This window comes from Ochotona princeps, chromosome X, assembly GCF_030435755.1.
Source record: "Ochotona princeps isolate mOchPri1 chromosome X, mOchPri1.hap1, whole genome shotgun sequence".
NCBI lineage: Eukaryota > Metazoa > Chordata > Mammalia > Lagomorpha > Ochotonidae > Ochotona > Ochotona princeps.
In genome coordinates, this window is record NC_080865.1 from 105,724,400 (window position 1) to 105,744,020 (window position 19,621).

The 19,621-nt window shown below is 50.7% G+C and overlaps 1 protein-coding gene across 1 annotated transcript in view; it reads left to right on the top strand.

Annotated features, from left to right (window-relative positions):
• The window catches only part of ZNF185 (zinc finger protein 185 with LIM domain), a 52,331-nt gene that overhangs the window by 23,223 nt on the left and 9,487 nt on the right, over positions 1 to 19,621 (top strand). The window contains exons 12-15 of the mRNA XM_058659182.1: positions 4,091 to 4,173; positions 7,333 to 7,513; positions 12,283 to 12,477; positions 16,088 to 16,168. Coding sequence (XP_058515165.1) covers positions 4,091 to 4,173; positions 7,333 to 7,513; positions 12,283 to 12,477; positions 16,088 to 16,168 — 540 coding nt within the window. The remainder of the gene's footprint in view (positions 1 to 4,090; positions 4,174 to 7,332; positions 7,514 to 12,282; positions 12,478 to 16,087; positions 16,169 to 19,621) is intronic.

The following is a 19,621-nucleotide window of genomic DNA, read 5'->3' on the forward strand; positions in this document are numbered from 1 at the left end:
CCACACAGGTGCAGGGTCCCAAGGCTTTGGGCCGTCCTCTCCTGCTTTCCCAGGCCACAAGCTGGGAGCTGGATGGGAAGCAGGGCTGCCGGAATTAGAACCGGCGACCACATGGGATCCTGGTGCGTGCAAGGCGAGGACTTTAGCCACTACACTATCGTGCTGGGCCCATCTTTTCTTTCTTTCTTTTCTTTCTTTTTTATTTTAATTTAACTGTGCGACAGTGTTCCCACGTGTTTCGTTCCCCAAGTGCATGCAGTGCTCAGGGCTGGGTCTGGCTGTTGTTAGAATCTGGGGACTCGGTCTAGGTCTCCCAGGTGGGTAAGACAGGAATCCGCTCACTGGAGTCAGGAGCATGGGACCGGGACCTGAGCTCTGATATGTTAGACTCTCTGATATGTTAGATGGCCGTGGAAACTGCTATACTACCCACATTCTCCTCAATGAAGTTCCTGAAGATTCTTTGTAATTGTTTGTTGGGGTTACTGTAATGTGTTATCCAAAAACTGGGGGTCTTAAAGTAGCTGTATTTATTCTTCCACAGTTGTAGACTCTGTGAGGCCATGATCAAAGTACTGGCATGGCTGTGGTCCCTCCCAAGGCTCTGCGGGAGAACCTGTTCCATGCCTTTCCCTTAGTTTTTGTTGCTGAAAGTCCTCAGTGTTCTTATGGCTTGCGATTGCATTACCCTAATCTCTGCCTTGGTCTTCACCTGGCTGTCTTGCCTCTGTATGTCTCCCTGGATCCAAATTTCCCTCCAGGACACCTATCTCTGGATGGGGGCTCACCCAACTGCAGTGTTGACTCATCTTACTTTGGTTAAATTTGTCATACATCTCAGGGGTTTGAAAAGACACAACCCAACCCCCGAACAGGAGCCATGTGAGCTTGGTCTTTCAGAAGGGGATTGAGTACTCGGGGTAAAACAAAGGAGAAGGAAAGAGTGAAAGAGGGGCGGTAGTTTGGGCAGAGTCACAGGGACTTGGTAACATGTTCCCTTTCCTCACTGACACAACCGGAAATGACAGTGAGAAAACAGGTTTCACTCACCTGTTAACATCTTCAAGGCATGTCCCTGTTTCTGGGACTACATGCTTTTAATGAGGCAGAGTGGGCCCAGAGTTAGAGACTTCATGCTGTCCTACGTGACACGGTAATCAATACCAAGGTCATCATCATGATCCAAGTCAAGACTGGCTTTCAAGGGGGACAGGGCTCAGGGAGAAGGCTTTGTCGCTGACAGCCCTTCCAGAGGAGGAGGCGAAGGAACAGAGTGAGTAACTGCTGCCCCACCTCCATACCTCCCCGGTCTAGGCTGAAGGCAGCCACCAGCTGAAGAAGCTGAGTCACCGAACTAGCTGCCTCACTGCCTTCACCCTTGCTCATCAATCCTTCCTCCCCCTGGGACAGCTGAATGGCTTTCCCAAAGAACCAGCCACATTGCATGAGACCCCAACGTTTCCATTTGCAGGAGCAGGTCTGCTGTTAGGATTTAAGACATCTACTGTGGGTGGGAGGGCTTACAGCGTGACTTGGACTGGTCACAAAGGGGAACTTGGGCTTCCCTGCACAGACCAAGGAAGATCTGGTGTAGCGGCTCTAGTTTCTCTTCAGTCCTGGACAACACCTTGCACAAATCTGATAGGTGTCAGGTCTGCAGCAGGGTCAGAGCACATCACACATAGTCCAGAGTGGCCTGCCTGGGAGTGCTGCATTGCTCCTAGCACACCCTCACCCCCACTCCCCCACCGTGAGCGTCAGTTCTTGGACGCCCAGGCACATCCCCTCAGAATCTGCTGTGTCACTTTCCTTGGCATCTCAGGCCCAGGAATCCTCATCTGCACATGAGCTCTGAATTCCTGTTGGCCTCACACACAACCTTGTGGGTGGCAGCTCCCAATAGGTCATCAGGGCTGAGAGATCATATTTCTACCTGGAAGTCTTCTTCATGTGCCTGAGGCGAAGCTGGGCTCAAGCTGGGACCGGGAGGCTAGTGCCCCTCACCCTCTCTTGTCTGTGTTGTGGAGCACCCAGAGGGCTCCGCATCAAAGAAGAAATGAGAACAAATGATGGGGGGGCGAGCAATGGGTCTGGGTGTCCCAGAGGAAGTGTTAGATGCCCAGCATGGATGGAGCAGGAGAAGGCTTTCCTCACCAGTAATTCCCGGGTCTGTCCTTTGGCCTGCAGTTCAAGAGGTGAGGAGATTTTCCGCCTGCAGATCATGACACCCAGGCCAGGACTCCACCTGGTCGCCCTAGATTTGGAGGACATGAGGTATGGTGGCCCTGGTGCTGTCTTGCCCCCTCCACAGCCTGGGAGCTAGCTCTGCCATTGTATGGCTAACAAGGTGGGTTGGAGTCATGGGTTGCCTGGGGTCTCTGCTTCTGTTACAGAGCACATGCTTTGGGCTATTAGAGGTAGGCTCAGCCTTGGAGACCACCCACCATAGGCTGCATTGTCTGTCCAGTGGGAGACAGGGGCAGGCACAGATGCAAGTGTGAGCCTGGTCATCTGTGCTGATCATACAGCGTGCCAGCAGCTCTCAGGTGTGACAACTCAGCCCTGAACATCCCTGAAGCTAAGACTGGTCAGCTGTAGTAGCAGGGGGCACCAGGTATGCAGCACCCCCTTAAGCCACTGGACAATTGCTGTGCCAGAATGATGGGGTCCATTAGGTGCAGAGCGGAATTTTTGGGTCACCCCCACAGTCCACTATGCTAGTTCCTGACCGGTCCTTCTGACTTCTCCTTGAACCCCACTTTCCTTGCTGTGTATTTTTTCTTCGAGATGTTTTCATCACTACAGCCCTCTCTGGTGTGGGCCTCCACTATCACTTGGCCAGCTGTCCGCCGCCTTTTCCTACTGTTTTGTCTCCACACTGCCTCTTCCTGGAAGGCGGAGGTCGTGAAGAACAGTGTCATTCCTTTTGCCCACCCAAATTCTGCAGTCCAGACTTAGCACCTTAACAGATGAAGCCTTTAACAGACTGGTGCACTCCTAGCCTTACGTTCTGCCCTGCTGGACTTCTCCCTGAAGGCCATGGACTCTTCCGTGGCTGTCTTCTCCCCTGTGTGCTGTTTGGTCTCACTACAAAAGCCATCTGTTCTGTGATTCCTTTCTCGCCCGTGTTTCTTTTCCACCTCACAATCGTCCATTTAGACCTATGTCTCCCCCAAGGGCTGTGAGTACCTATAGAGCAGAGCCAGTATTGTTTACATTCTTCCTGCATCCTAGCACAAGCATTGGCTCAGAATATGAGTGCAAGAGTCTTTGTTGCTGGAATGATCTAGAGTCACCCAGTGTGATGAGTATAATATGGCAACATTGGAAGCTGTTTCCTTAGTTTCTCTAAGATGATCAGTTAATCTCTGAAAAATGGGTTGAGAGCAAGTTAAGACAAGTCGATAGCAGGCAGGTGCACCCAGCCTGTTATACCCCCGCCTTGCACCTTTTTTGCCTAATAACCCACTATACTCATAGGATTAGGGGGCAAGGGAGCATTACCAGACACACATCGTATTTATTGATAAATAAATGATAAGGTTTACTTGTAGACAGCCGAGAAAAAGAGGAAAAGATGAGGAGACCTGGGAAGTGCAGAGAACGGGATAGGCAGTGGAGGGACAAGGAAGGACAGGTGGCAAGGAGGTGGGCTGAGATGATGACATGACTGTTGATGTTGTATTTGACAGTGATCTCGAAGAGAACAGAGGGGCTGCACCAGGATGGTAGGACCAGCCCTATACTGTGATAGAATAGATTTCAAAGCTCTGAAGTTACACTGTCTGGGAAATCCTAGTTCTTTTCTCACTCACACTCTGTTCCTCAATTTACCTATTTGGAAAATCGGCATGGATAACAGTGTGCCCATGTCGTGAACGTGATGTGAAGAGGTGAAGCATGTAAAATCATCAGAGCAGACTATTCCTCCAGTCGGTTATTAGTAATAAGGTTTTATGAATGGTCCAATACATTAATGGCAGGTTATAAGCTCCTTGGAGTCAGCTGGCATCTGAAGATGATATAACTGCTCCTACCTAAGCAGTTGGGAGACTATTGTGCACTTAACTTATGCATGTTTCCTTTATAGGTCATCTTCATGTGACAAAGGGACCCCTCAACCCAGGGAGCCCAAATATTTGGCTGGTGAGCAGGACTCCAAGGACATAGACTGTGGGAGGTAAGTCTGTCTAGGGAGCATACTTCATCCTGGCTCTTGGTCCAGGCTCAGCGGATGGAGCTGAGACCAGGACTGTCCTGTTCCAACTATGGTATCTGGTGTCCGTGGCCTTGCAAACCTGCAATGGCTGTCTGTTGAAGGAATGAATCCATGAAGCCCAGAGAGGACGAGTCCTGCCAAGACCTCTCAGGAACCCGTTGCAGAGCAGACCCAAACAATAGGCCAGATCATTGCCCCACACTGAGTTTCTTTCGTTGACCTGAATCTGCTACACTCAATGTGCTTTTACTCCAGGACATAGCAATCTGGCAATGGCCAGGGCAAAGCAAGGCCAGGAGGAGGTCAGAGGATAATGGGATCTGCTATTCTGTAATGAATAAGAGCCTACAGGTATAACCTGGGTTTGAGTCCTAGCTCCATTTGTAATTTCAGCTTCTTGCTACTGTGCAACCTAGGAATGAAGCAATTGATGACTGAAATATTTGGGTCTCTGCCACCCACGTGAGACACAGGTTGAATTCCAAGCTCCTGGCTTCTTCCTGGTCCAACCCAGGCTACTGAGGAGTTGACCAATGGATGGGGTCCTCTCCTTCCGTCTTCCCCTTCTCTTCTCTTCTCTCCCCTCCCCTTCCTCATCCCTTCCCCCTTTGCTTCTGCTCTCCTCTCCCTCTTCTCCTCCCCTCCCTCCCCTATCATTCCTCCTCCTCCCCTCCCCTCTCCTCCTTCCCCTCTCCTCTCTTCTCCTCACCTCGCTTCGCCTCTCCTCTCCTTAACTCTCCTCTCCTCGCCTTTCCTCTCCTCTTACCTCTTTCCTTCTCTCAACTCCTCTTCTCTTTCCATCCCTCTCTCTCCCTTTCAAATAAAATAAATTAAAAAATATAAAGAAGGCACTCACCCATCTTCTTAATGTGTAACACTGAAACCTCCAGCCAGGCTCTGAACAACAGGAATCTGGTCACTTATTAGCGACCCCTGGCTTTGTTGGCCATCTGAGCTTTAGTGTAGTACTCTCCTCATGAGCTACCACTTTGCTGTGTTTTTCAGATCCACTCTTGTTTCAGCCCTTCACATTTGCAAGAAACACAGAAATATTTAGTGCCAGAGTCGACTTGAGCTTGCCTAAGTCCTGGGCACAGCTGTGTAGGGTAGCAGTCATGGACCTGTGTTTCCAGTCCTGGATGCCTTTTCTCTGGACATTCAGAGTCAATAAATACTTCTTTCCCCCCTGAATAGGCCGACTGCCCAGTTGAATGAAAACACCATGGGATCTGGAACCCCGAGGTCCTTGCCTGGAACAGATGATATCAGTTCTGAAAGAGGGTGAGCTGTCTTTGGGAGGTGGATTCGGTCATATTCCTGGTGACAACTCAGGGCTAAGTTGCCCAACTACTTGTGCTGCTGGGAGTGGGACACTAGCCAGTTCCTGGGCTACTGTCTGCTGCTTTGCCCATGCCCCCGCCCATACCACATCCTTTGTCCTTGGGTTTTCCACTGCTTCTTGGACTTGCCAGAGCTTGAGATGTGTTCGTTCTTTCACCTGCTGCCACTGGCTCTTGAGCTCTACTAGAGCAAGGCTTCGCCCACAGCTGGAGGCACGATCTCCGTATGGAGCTAGTATTCGGCAGGTAGAATGAGTGAAGTGTGTGAAGGGACGAACTGATGAATAGATGATTGAATGAAGTACAAATTGGTGCCTTACATTTTGCCTGGGCCCAAGAACCAGCTAGGAGGCCCTTTGGTTTGAATTTCTTCTTTCTCTTCCAGAAGCCCCAGGGTCTCCTTTTCCTGCCTCACTCCCCTCTCTGGCCACTTTTTTTTTTTAATGTCTGCCATGGGTACAGGATGGGATAATGTGGGTGCACATGTTATAGATTTTCTTTTTTCCCCATTTTTCTTTATTTTTTGACAATTTTTACATAGTTAATTGGGGCACAAAGGTTCAAGGGCTACGGCAAAGTGGGTAAGACTATTATTTCCACTTTGTTTTTTTTTTTTCCTGTATCTGAGGGAAAAAAAACGGGGGGAGATAAAGGGAGATAAAGGGCGAGATAAAGGGAGAAGCCCCACCCAGCCTCCCACCCATCCCAGGTCCCTGATGTGGGGCATCCTCCGAGGGTCCTGCTCAAGTGGTTTTGATAGTTCAACAGTTATGAACCGCTGCTCTGGCCACTTCTAATATGAGATACAGTGAAGGGAAAAGCAGCAACCCCAGTTCTGCTGGGCTCTGGACTCTGGGCTCCGGTCTCGGGTGGAGTCAAGGCCGCTTTCCCAGCTGTGCCCAAAGGATTCTGAGTCATCATTGGGTAGCAAGGTTGCATGTACAGATGCTCCTTCAGATTATTTGTCTGAAAATTCTGCTAGAACCCTCAGGACTCAGAGCAGATGAGTGGGCGCATGTCTGCAGATTGCTATAACTGCAACATACCAGCCCCCTAGCCCCTTCCCAAAGCCCTCGTCTCTTCCAAGTCTAGTTGCTTGCACTTCTCCAAGCCCATCAGGAGCCTCTTCCCCTCCCTAACTCTACTAGTGTCATCTGCTTCCTAGATCCAGAGCCTTGACTTCTAGATCCAGCCTCAACAACCATTGTCTCTAAGCAGGTCCAAAGAAGGGTCATGGGAGCAAAGATTCGGTCCTTGGAACTTCCACCAGAAGGAAGAATTATGCTACAAGTCCTTGCTTTCTACTAGGCTTCCTTAAAGTGAAGTCAAGTCTCTATATAACATGTAACCTGAAGACCCTTCTAGATTTTGCTGATTTTGTTTAGTTCAGCAAGTGTCTTATTCCAGTGGAGGGTACACAGGCTTATGCAGCTAATGGAGTGTCCTGTTCATATCAGTCTGTTTTACACAGACAGTGATATGAGAACGGTGAGAAGGGTGAAGGTGCTCCCACAAAATCTGTATCAACTGGGCAGAGGCAGAGGAGCTGTCCAAATGCTCACGTGACTCTTTGACACAGGAAGGTGTCAGTATATGTACAGTTCAGACATTATCCAAAGTTCTTGGCATCTATGCACTCATTTACTCTTCTCAGTATACTTACGAAGCAGATCTGATGACTCTTATTCCCTAATTCACTGATGATGAAAATATGGTCCAAAAGCAGTGGGTAATATGCCTGGGAGTTAGCAAAGCTAGAAGCATGACCTCAAGCACTGTGCTACACTGTCCCGGGTATCAGGATGCCCTGGCATTTCAATAGTACTGAACCTAGACCATGCTTGGTGTCCTTCCGTAGCATGGGATCAGCTGCTGACCTCATCCCTTTCCTGGAAGATCAAGAGGTGGATAGTGGCAGCTCTCCATCCTGCAAGCCTGGACCACTGCCTGTGAGGTAAGAGCGGGGCAATTTCCCCATGATCTTTCTGTTGTCAGACAGTCTGCAGGGTCAGTCTCAGCCCCAGCACTCCAGGACTCCCCCTAGCACTTGTTAACTCCAGGCCTTCTTCCAGTCAGGTGGCCACAGCAGGACAGGAAGGCCTGGGAGGGACCCAGCCTGGAGTTGGACCTACCTACCCAGTGCAGAGAAAAGGGACAGGTGATAAGCTTTTTGGTCCAGACAGTCTAGCATCACCCTACATAGACTCAAGCTGAGGTGAACAGTAGAGGGGGCAGAAAGGAAGACATGGAATAGTGATAGAGGGGAGGGCTCAGGCAGGCAGAGCTTGGAAACAGATCCTGCTACTAGGGCATATACGGCAGGGAACTGAGAAGAACAGTGTTCCTGGAGGCACAAATTTTGATGGGAATCAGCTGAATATCCCAAGGATTCTTCTCTGTTTCATCTACCGTTCACCGGGGGGAGTGGCCATTCTTTTTCTGTGGGGGTAACCCTGAGGTGTCAGTCAGGCAAAGATTGTGGAGTCCACAGCCAGGAACAGACTGACCTAGGGATCCAAAGTTGGTCAAGGGGCAGTGACTAGTTTTGAACTCAGGTGCTAAGGTCATGTCCAAGATTGACATGACGTTGTTATGCACAGTGGCATTTGTGTCAGGAGTGACTGGCAGATGCAACTCCCCCTTCCTGTGAGAAAGCAGCCGGGCAGGTGAAGCCCGGGGCCCCCACCTCCTTTGCTCTGAGGCTTGCTCCCTCAGCTCCAGTGCCACCTTGACTGCTTCTGGCCTGGATGAGAGGAATCATTCCAGCCGACCTGGAGGCCACAAAAGGGTAAGGCGTCGATGCAGTGCTGAGGTTCCGGAGCAAACAGCGGCAGTGTGGCTGTGCAGCAGCCTTCGTCTTGGGAAGGCAGTGCCAGTGGAGCCTGCGGCCTTGGTCTAATGCACATGGAGAGAGCAGAGCCCCAGCTGGAACCTTCAGACCTTTTCCTCGGGGCGCAGAGAGCTTGCCATTCAACTTTGTTGTCTCCGTGATCAAGAAGGGTCACTCTGAGTCAGCAACAACTTGGACAGTACCTTCCCTGTGGCGGAGCATGGCCCACACGAACAGGAGACAGCTCTGCTCGCAACAAGCGTGCTGCCTGGAGGTGCAAGCACAGGCCGGTTCACATTGTCCCAACACATGATGCCTTGGATGTCCTCCAGGCAGAGGGAGTAGGATAAACAAAGGGTGGCGAAACTGTGCTATTTCCTGGCTCTGTACGTAGCTGGGTGCTACCAGTGATGGAGGCCTGAGAGAGAAGCGGTGGAGGAGGATTTTCCACAAAGTAGGTAGGGGCCAACTGTCCTTCTGTGCTGTGTCACCAATGACTGCGACAGCTGTTTACCTTGCAGGCATGTACTGTGTGCACAGTACTCTGCAGCCTCTCATAGGGTACTTTCCAGCTTTTCAAGGTTGATACAGAATTACGACAAGGAACATAGGCCTGGAGCTTGGATCTGTGTGCTTCCTGGGAAGGACTTCGAGCGCAGGAAATAGCCAGGGTGGTCAAGTGGAGTGGTGATGCTGAGCAGAGCAGAGCAGGAGACACTGGGTGAACAAAGAGAACAGGGAAAGGACCCAAAACCTGAATAACTATGCAGTGGAAATGTACTTAGTGTGTCCTAAAGCCTGTGATTATTGGAGCCTCTGTGGTAAGAGAGATTGCGGACAGGGCTGGGCCTTGGTCAGGCATGATAAGGAAGCTGGATCTTAAGCGCCAAGCCAAAGAAGAGCATGGCGTGGGATTGTTTTCAGCAAATGTACCAGTGATGAAGTCCTGGTATGTTTCTGTGTTCACATGTTCCAAATGTTTGTTAAAAAAATGTATTGCAAAGGCAGATTTACAGAGAGAAAGGGATACAGAGAAAGATCTTCTGTCTGCTGGTTCACTCCCCAAGTGGCTGCAATGGCCGGAGCTAAGCCGATCTGAAGCCAGGAGCCAGGAGCTTCTTCTGGGTCTCCCACGCGGGTGCAGGATCCCAAGGCTTTGGGCCGTCCTCTACTGCTTTCCCAGGCCACAGGCAGGGAGCTGGATGGGAAGTGGAGCAGCCAGGACATGAACTGGTGCCCGTATGGGATCCCAGCATGTACAAGGCGAGGATTTCAGCCACTGAGCCATCATGTCAGGCTCCAAGTTTGTTTATTTCTTAAACTTAAATCAGCTACTGGAGGGTGAGGTGTAACATGCCAGGTGCTGTAGAGTCTTCCAAGCAAATCTGTGAGATGCAGTTTCCACAGCATTACAGGTGTTAGAGCTCAGTCCCCAAGCTGGCTTGAACTACTTTCTTATGATATTAAGTTTGCAAAAATGAATGCAAACTTTCTCATTCACATTTTGTCACATGTCTGGTTGCACTTGAAAAAATAGCTGGGAACTATTGGCAGAAAAAAACACTTCCTGAGCCCCAAGTGGAGCTTTGCACTTAATTTGTCTCAGGTCGCTTCCACCACCTATGTCTCTTTAAAAGCTCCACATTTTATTTTCAAGAGCCATTGTTTTAGGGTAGTGGGTTTGAACCAGGGGCGTCTTGCAGGCTTCCTCCCTCCCCTGGGGGATAGCTAACAGTATCTGGTGACACTGTTAGTAGTCACAACTGGAAGGGGAAAGTACTGTTGGATTCTAAAGGGTACATACAGCCCAGGGATGCTGCTAAAAAGCCTACCAGACCATACAGTGACGCCCCTCCCCTGCCTACACACACACACACACACACACACACACACAATTACACGTCTCAATGTTAATGGTACTGCTCTGCAGGGTTCACGATCACTTTAGGAAGACACTTGAGTTCCTGAGAGCTCCCAATGGCCTCCAGCGGTCTGGGCAGTACATACGAAACGTGTGCAACGTGTGCGGCAGCGCGAATCAGTGCCATCTTGGGCGACCATAACCGCGTCTGCGCCTTGGCGAGCCTGAGGCGTTGCTTGCCAGGATCGCATACGCCCAAACCGGCACACGGCTGTCGGGAGTGCGCTTGCGCACGCCGCCATGTCCTGCCTCCGCGAGCTCTGGCCGCAAAGATTCTGGAGAAATGCGACCTTTCGCAAAGCGAAATGGCGGTGCAGAATGAGATCCGCCACAGCCATCTTCTCCGGCGGCCGTACACATAACGGACGCTAGGTGGCGCGCCAGGATAACAAATTGGCCTAGCCGCGCATCACGGCCCCTCCCTGAGGATTCTGTCTTTATTAGCCTTCTCCCTTCATAGCGTAATGAGCTGAGGTGGTCCTGCTGGGCTTGGATGACTGTGAGTGGTAGTCGCCGGTCACCCAGGCCCCGGCTGCCGGAGAACAGTACATCGCCTGTAAGGATTTGAAGGAGACTTCTGCGTTCCTAGTTGGTCAGGTGGCCTTAGAACTGACGCATCTTGAGTACTGGTGTTCACATCTGTGCAGGAGCACAAGGTGTGGGCGTGCAGGGAGGGAAACCGGAGCCTGCGGCCACGATTTATCCTGTGTCACTGTGGCGAGCAACTGTGACAGCAATGCCAGAGGGGACGCAGAGAGTAAAGTCCCGCGGAGCCCTAGAAACTTACTCTCACCAGGTTGTAAGGCAGTTTCATTTTAAGTGATTCAACCTTCAGGGATTCGTCTTTACTCTGATTTAGCCTTGCTTTATCATGTGCACAGAGGCAAGCAGTATAATACAGTGCCTGATAGCGAGGACTGGTGCTGGAGTTCAAATTCAAGTTCTGTTACTAATTGTGGCTTCTCATTTTCACTGGGCTTTGATTTCTTGGTGTGTGGAATAGTAGGACTCGTAGCTCGTGCCCAGGAGGGTTGCTATTAGCTTTCAATGGGCTTACATATAAAGCATGTAAGATATTTGCTCTCACAGAGTGCTGGGTCAATGTCAAGATCCAGTTGTGAAACTGAAGAAGGCCAGACTTCCCCTCTAGAACTTAGGCAGCTGTTTTCCTTGTTAGGCTGCAACAGAGGGCTTTCGGGCTCACATTCTTTCTGCATGAGCAGCAGGCAAACTGAGCAGCTCTAACGGAGCGCGCGGGAAGGTACTGCTCTTTGTCGAATGTGGGTGTGTCAGGTATCAGCAGTGGCCTCGGGACCTGGGGCAGGACAGAACTCTGATCCAATTCCAGGCACAGCTACTTTGCAGAATGCGGAGATGAGGTCATCATGCCTTCTCTGTGTGTCACAGGCAGAGGGAGAGTGCCAGTGACTGCCACAGGGAGGCAGCACAGGGCCACGTTTGTCCTCTGCTTCCTGGGGAGGATCACCTCCACTGGCCTGCAGTCTTGGACATTTCCTGCAATGTTGTTGTAGACGCTGGCTGGTAGGGCCCAGGGATGCTCAGAGTTTGGGGATGGTGATGGGAGTGCAGAAGGGCTAACAGCGTCTGTCTTCTTTGCTACAAATCCTCTTTTGAGAGTGCAGTGCAGGCATGCTGTGAGGCCAGGAAAGACCCCCCCCCCCCCCCCCCCGAACAGCTACTCTCTCCTTGCTGGCTTCACAGGCGACTTGAGTTGCCTCCGTCACATATAGGGGCTGCCTCGTTTTCCTCACCAAGCAGACAGCAGTGGCACTGGGGTCCTCTGACCCAAACGGCTTCCGGGCGGCAGCATTGGAGCCCACAGCTTGGCTCTCTGGCTCACAGTCGGGAATGTGAGTCACCCCGGGCCTCTGGGCAGTGGTAGCCACTGTGTGATGCGTGGCTGTGGCCAGTCCCAGGCTCACTCAGCACACTCGTGTTCATTCTTTCTCAGCGCTGTGGCTGGTGGTGCAGAGAGCAGCGTGGCCAGCCAGGTGGCAGAAGATGGGCGGGAGCAGCCTGCAGCTCTGGGAAGTGGCCAGGGAGACACAGCTGCAGCCACTGAGCCGGCGGTCCAGCCCAGCATGCTGGAGCAGCAGAGCCCCGGAGCGCCTGACAAGCTGCCTGCAGCCGAGGGCTGTGCCAGCAGGTAAGGAGACCGGGTTTCGATCAGTGACTGTGAGGCAGGACACGCCCACAGGCTCTAGGCATGCCCACTGGCCTCTGCGAGTATGAGTGTTATAAGGAGTCACAGGTTTGTGGTAAGTTTCAGCTTGCGAGCATTGCGTCACCTCCGTGAGCCCATGCGTGGCCCAGGGAAAGGGAAGAGCCCATGCTTTGAGGGAAGTGTGGACTCTGAGCGCTGACATCACAAGGCGCTGTTGAATGCTTCTGCTGCCACCGTGACTGGAGAGCCGCCATGGTCGGGCTGTGGTTGCAAGGAACCGGCATCAGTAGCTGAGGAAGCAGGGCTGAGACCGAGGGCCCGAGAGGGGCCAGGCAGCAGTGCACAGCACCAGGCCTGTAACGTGTTTTCTGGGGCCCATCCACACCAAATCAAATATTTATTGTACCTGTGCAAAATTTCCAATTTGAACACCTAATAAATTTGTCTGATCATGGATCACATCTTAAAATACCCAAGTTTTGAAAATCTAGTTTGAAAATACCTATTTATTTATTTCACAGGAAGAGAGGGAGAGGTTGATTGATGCTTTTCCAGCCACTCGTTCAGTCCTCAAATGGCTGCAGTAGCCAGGGTGGTACCAAGCAAAGCCAAGAGCGTCTTCCAGCTCTCCCAAGTGGGTGTGTGGGTCCACTGGACATGGACCATGGACATCTCCCATTGCTTTCCATCCGGATTAGAAGTGTAAGTCGGCACTTGAACCAATGCCAGTATTGGATGCTGGTGTTGCAAGTGGCAGTTTTATTTGCTGTGCCACAGTGCTGTCCTTGAAAATGTATTTTTACAAGCAAGTTAGCATAAGACTGCATGACCTTGAACCATTCCATCAGTTCTCATCTGCAAAGGTAACATGGTGGTGTAGCAAACCAATCCCCTACCCGTGGTGCCAGCATCCACTATGGGTGCTGTTTCATGTCCTGTCTGCTCCACTTGCCATCCAGCTCCTTGTTTATGGCCTGGGAAACCAGTAAATGACAGCCCAAGTCCTTGGGACCTTGTATCCATGTGGCAGATCTAGAAGAAGTTCCTGGCTCGTGGTTTTGGACTGGCTCAGCTCCAGCCATTTGGGGAGTGAACCAGTGGATGGGAGATCTCACTATTTCTCCTTTTCTTTGCAAAATGTGCCTTTCAAATAAAAAATGAATGTTTTATAAATGAATACGTAAAAGCACTTTAAAGATAGCTTTATTTAAAGACAGTTGAAGTTGTTGGATCAGATCCAGTGTAGTCTCTGTGTGTTTATGTGAGCAGACTAGACTGTAAGAGAGGATGTCTGCACTTGCTGACGTGTGTCCCGTCTCTGCCCGATGCGCTTCGCCTCCAACTCTGTGATGTGACTTTCTGACTCCCAGATTCAGTCTTGATCCCTAGAGCCCACTTCACATCAGTACAGCTTGTCAGGATCCCTGCACTTCCTCATAGGCCTTTTGTTGTTCTTGTGATGGTGTTCCCTTACCTGCCTCTTGATCTCTCAGTTCCACGAAGTGGCTCACCAGGGATTAGAGCCTGGATAGTCAGAGCCCAGTACCTGTATTGTTAGCCACTGAACTATGGAAACTGCGTGAGAACAGAAAACCATGGGTGCTGTGATAGAGAGGTACCGAGGCCGAGGGTGGGAACTGAGCTGAGGAGGTGGCAGGGGCTGAGTTTCATAGGGTCTGGCCGGTGAGGAAGAAGAGGTCATTAGGAAGGAGGTGCGAAAAGGGTTATCAGAGGGCTTCTTTATTCTCCCTGCAGTCCTGGGGGTATCCTCCTGCACCCTTGCAGTTCTGTTCTCCCTGGACTCACCAGCTGGCTGTGCATCTGAGGATGCCCAACCCCTGCCAGGTGTTCAGTCAGCAGACCATCTCATCGCCTTCCTCTCACAATCGCTGCTCTTGTTCTGTCTCTCCAGGTTCCTGGGAGGCCTTCTCTGAAGCCCCATGGTACCTGGCAGAATCATAGGGTAATACAACACTAGACAAGTGGTGATTGAGTGGGTGGAGGTAAGCCGTCTACCTAGCGCATGGTGTAGGTAGGGGGCAGATCCTCGGCCAGCCTTCCCAGAGCAAGAAATGATTTTGTCTGTAAAGGACTGAGAGAGCGTGGGATGTCCAGGTGGGCTTCAGGGCACTCATTGCAGCTCGTGCTTGAGCTGCCTGTGATAGGACATCGATTAACACTATGAGGCAGGGGACCAGGTGGCTTCTGGGTCATAACTGTTCTTCCCTTCTCCCTCCTCACTCATAAACTAGCTGGTGTCTTGGGTGCTGGAGGCTCTGGCAAGAGAGTGAAGGGAAAGATGAAGCTTGAATCATCACAGAGCTAAGTTAATTGTTCCTAGTGCTGGCCTGAGAATGTGAAAGGTTGGGCAGATGTGAGCTGGGACGTACAGAGGGATGGACTGACAGAATGGCCTGAAGTGTTCTGGGCAGCTGTAGCATCTTAGGGTATGGGATTTGTGGCTGGGGGAGGCACAGCGAGTGCCAGTGGAAGACTTGGCCAAAGAAAGGCTTTGTAAGATGCCTCAGAGGGCAGTTTCTAGGTCAGGTGCTGAACGTCATAGCTAAGTCATGGACCTGTCCATTTCCTGCTTTGGTGGTAGCACCTGGCTTCCAGGATGTGCTCATCCAACGTCCCACTTCACCAACATGTACATTCATTTAGCCCTCTTCCCTTGGCCTTGCCTTCTTCAGAGTGTTCACTGCAAAGTGGGAGTTCAGGAGGCTGGTCTTGGTAAGGCACTGTCCCACCCAGTGAGGAAGTGAGCAAGGCTGTGCCTCTTTATTGCTTGCTGCAGTCTGGAGTTCTCAGCTGACACGGCAAGTTTGGGATCTGACCACTGACAGGGGCTGTGCCTTGAACTATGTTTCTACACGCCTAGCATAGGTTTTCTCACCTGAAGAGTAAGACATTCCATGAGTTGATCATGGTAGGCATCATTCCCCAAACACTGGCATTCTTTGAAATGCCTTCAAGGTGCAGGTTTGGGATTAGACCCCCAAATCCAGCTTGGCTGTGCAAGATGCAAGTTGTCCATTTTAGCCCAAACCCCTCTCCGTTCCCCACAGGATGCAAAGCCCTTCAAGGTGCCTGGTCTCTTTTACCACCGCTGACACTTGTGAGCAGCTGTATGTTTATGTGCCAGCTCCTCCCAGTGAACCAGACTCCAAGTCAGCCATGTAAGAAGGGAAATCTGGCTCCTTGGGAGCTGTTTTCTGACTAGAGGTGTTCCCTAATTCTCCTTAGAGGTAAATATCTTGACTTCCTTGTAATGCCCCTCTCAACTCCCTGAAGCTTATTAGCCAAGGAGCCACAGAGTGCAATCTTAATGCCTCTGGTGTAAGCTCCCTATTTTTTTCAGGCCCTCGGGGAAGGCACCAGGGAATGAGGGCAGCAGTCTAGGGTATAGGACAGGAGGACATCCTAGGCTTAGAGAGAGGAAAAAGAAGATACTTTTTCTAGGACTCTCCAAACAAGTGGACGCCCGCCCTAAGGCTCCTCCACCTTCCCTGAGGCCTGGACCCTTGCTGTGGGCCGGTCCCCTGCATTCCTGTAGTGTATCTCCTTTTGTTGTACTGTGCTCCTTCCACAGCCAAGGTGTGGTCTTCGTGAAGGAGTACGTGAATGCGAGTGACCTGTCTCCTGGGAAGCAGGCATCTTCACGCTATGGCAGGTAAGAGCAAGTCTCGGGACATCTATGACATGACCTGTTGCTAGGCTCCATGTTGTCCTCACTCCTGTGTCACCAGTATCTTGTATAATTTGGTTCAAGATTGGTTCCAGGTAATTGTTGAGTGAGTGTGTAATGTAATTACATATTGCTGTAATTTATGCATGGTAGGGTACTTTTGAGTTGTCTGTTTATGGTTAACTCATCTCATACTTCATTTATAATGCCACCTTTTTTTCTGCCCGTTTTTTGTTGTTGTTGTCGTTGTTGTTGAAAGATATGTTTATCTATCTGAAGGTCAAGGTTACAGAAACAGAGGGAGAAGCAGAGGGAGAGATCTTTCTTCAGTAGTTCACTCCCTGGATGGTCATAATGACTGTGATTAGGTGACACCAAAGCCAGAAGCCAGAGGCTTCATCTGGGCCTCCCACATGGGTATAGAGGCTCAAGCATTCAAAGCACCCTCTGCTGCTTTCCCAGGCTAGTGACAGAGAGCTGGGCCACAACTGGAGCAGCCAAGACATGAACTGTTACCCATGTAGGATATAACATCACAGTGGCCTTGACTCACGGTGCCACAATGCTGACCACCTTTGCTGTCTTTTTTGTTTGTTTGTAAGGGTAAGGCAGAGAGAAGCTTTTACCTCCCACTCTCTGAGTCTCTCCAGAGAGAGTAACCTTTCCCTCCCCTGCCCCCTTTTTGTGAAAGACAGCATAGTTTTTTTTTTTTTAAGATTTTAAAAAATTTCTTTGAAAGGCAGAGATTCAGAGAGAGAGAGAGGACACACACACACACACACACACACACACACACTTAGAGTGAGTGAGAGATCTTCCATCTGCTGGTTCACTCCCCACATGGCCACAATGGCTGGAGCTGAGCCGATCCAAAGCCAGGAGGCGGAGGCTTCTTCTATGTCCCCAACATGGGTGCAGGTGCCCAAGGCCTTTGGTCATCTTCTGCTGCTTCCCCATGTGCATTAGCAGGGATTTGGGTTGAAAGTGGATCAGCCAGGACTCGAACCAGTGCTCACATGTTATTCTGGTAACATAAGCAGAGACTTACCCTGATACACCACAGTGTGGCCTTGAGCACATCATTTTTGTTTGTTTTTCATTTTATTTAGTATTTATTACAAAAGTGATGTGATTGCAGACCTATGAGGGGTTCCCATTAGGTGGAGAGGGTTGCAGGGGGAGGGTGAGATAAATGGCTTCTGTTTCCCTCCTGTGTCTGCAGGGGTGGGGGAGGAGTGGCTTGTGGAGGGGGACGGGCAGGAGAAAGTGTGCCACTCTTTGCTGGCTGCCACTCTTTGCTGTCACTCTACATCAGTGCCCAAGGATGGAGACAGTCATTTGATAGCACCTTTGAAGCCCGATGTGAGGGACAATGTTCCAAGGGTGTTACTTGAGTGCTCTTGATTATTGTGATTGTTCTGAGAATTTGTCAGCTTCATTACAACAGAGCTGAGACATTCTTTTGAAGGCCTGTTCGTTGTCTTTGTCAATCTCAGTGCTTCCACAGACCTATGTGCCTTTTGTAGAGCCCGGCCTGGAGTGTTGTTCAACCTGTCCTTTTCATCTTTTGATGAAGTACTTGAAGTCTTGTGTGGGCTTAGATGAGCTGGCTGTCTTGTCTTTCATTCTCATCTGGGTATGTTCTCCATCCTTGCATGAGGGACTGCAACTGAGATGGCCCAATCTTGCAATATGTGCTTTGGAGGTAGACCATGTTTATGTGCTTTTCTCTGAGGTCAGAGATAGAGTGCAACAGCCTAATTAGGGAACCCCTAAGAAGCCTCACCTGGGAGGCACAAAGACTTACTTCCGTGAGTGTTCCAGCTGCTGTATGGTCGGGCTCAGTGCACCCCCTGTACCAGCCAACACACACACCAGTGGGTGCAGCTGCCTAGTCCGTCTGCCCCCAGCTTCACTCTCATGTGAACCAGTGGGTGCTGTAGCCTAGCCTAGCCCAGCCCTCCACTTGTTCTGGGTCTCTCATGCCTTAGTGCTACAGCCTAGCAGAGGTGTCCCCAAGGATCGCCTACCAATCCCTTCCCCATCCCTGGTTCCTGTGTGTGTCAGGGAATGCTGCCACCCTGCCCAAGGTGACCAGCCCCAGCCCTGGCGCTCTCCAGTGGGCACTGCAGCCTAGCCTGGCCTGGCCCATCCCAAGTTTTGGCTCTTGCTGGGTGCGGAGGCCTAGTCTGGCCCAACCTGCTCCTAGCCCCAGCTCTTGTGTGTTTTGGTGGGTTCTGTGACTCAGTGTAGGACCCCAAAGAACCCCTACAAGACCTCCCCACCCCTGCAAACATGGCTTTCAGCACTGGAGGTTGCTGAGACCCAGACTGGCCTGGTTTGCCCCCAGCTCCGGTTCTCATGTGCATGTGCAGGTGCTTTGACCCAGGGAGGCCTCCAGATTCTGTCTTCTGATACACCCCAGCTCGGCTCCCTCGATTACCTATAGATAGGTACAGTGGCTTGGTCCATGGAAGCCCCCAGAAACCATCTTACACATGCCAAACCTAATCCTCAATGGCTCCTATTCTCACCCATCTCCAGTCCCCCAGCCCTGGGAAATGCATATCATATCTTTACATGTGCATGGTGATGGCAGTGGTGGTGGGGTGGCCCCGGTCAGTGTGTACCTATATTGGGGTGATGGGCGCTCTGCCCCTATCCCCGCAGATCTTTAAAAAAAGAATAGAATAGGCAGCTTTGCTGGCACAGTGGTATAGTTAACACAAATTTGTCATCAACCAGTCCCAGTATAACACTTGTGTAGGTGCAAGGCAACCACCTAGGGAGTTGCCTAAAGTTGGGGCACAGCATCAGTTTTTTTATAAAGCTGTGATTTACATCCCATTCCAGACCTCAGGGATCCTCTTTTTAGCCCCTATCCTTTTTTTCCAGTGGCCAGGGCAGGACCAAGCCAAAGCCACTGCTTTCCCTAGTATATTAGCAGGGAGCTAGATTGCAAGTGGAGAGGCCTTGTATTCAAAGTGGCCACTTAACCCGCTGCATGACAACATTGATCCCACATGTAGACTTTTACTGATCACGTCCTCATCTGCTGCATGATGCCACAAGGAAGTGTCCTCCACACCATCGCAGCGTGCCACTGCCCACCCTGGAACAGGTCCTGCATTTGAGGTTTTGGCTGACAAATTATCCCACTGTGGGGCAAGATTCTCAACCTCTGTAAGCCTCACCTCATCTGTAGCCTTTTAGGATGATTTTTTTCTTAGCAGCTTTATCGAGTTATGTTTCTCATTTTAAAGTCTATCGTACAGTGGTTTCAGATGTGTGCACATAGGTGCGCCACCACTGCCAGTATCCATTTCCAGAGTATCTGCAAGAACCCTGCATCCTTTAGCAGCTTCCTCAAAGGCATCTATTTTCTTTCTCTCCAGTTTTGTTTGGGGTGGTTTTGAAATTAGAAATAATATCTATGAA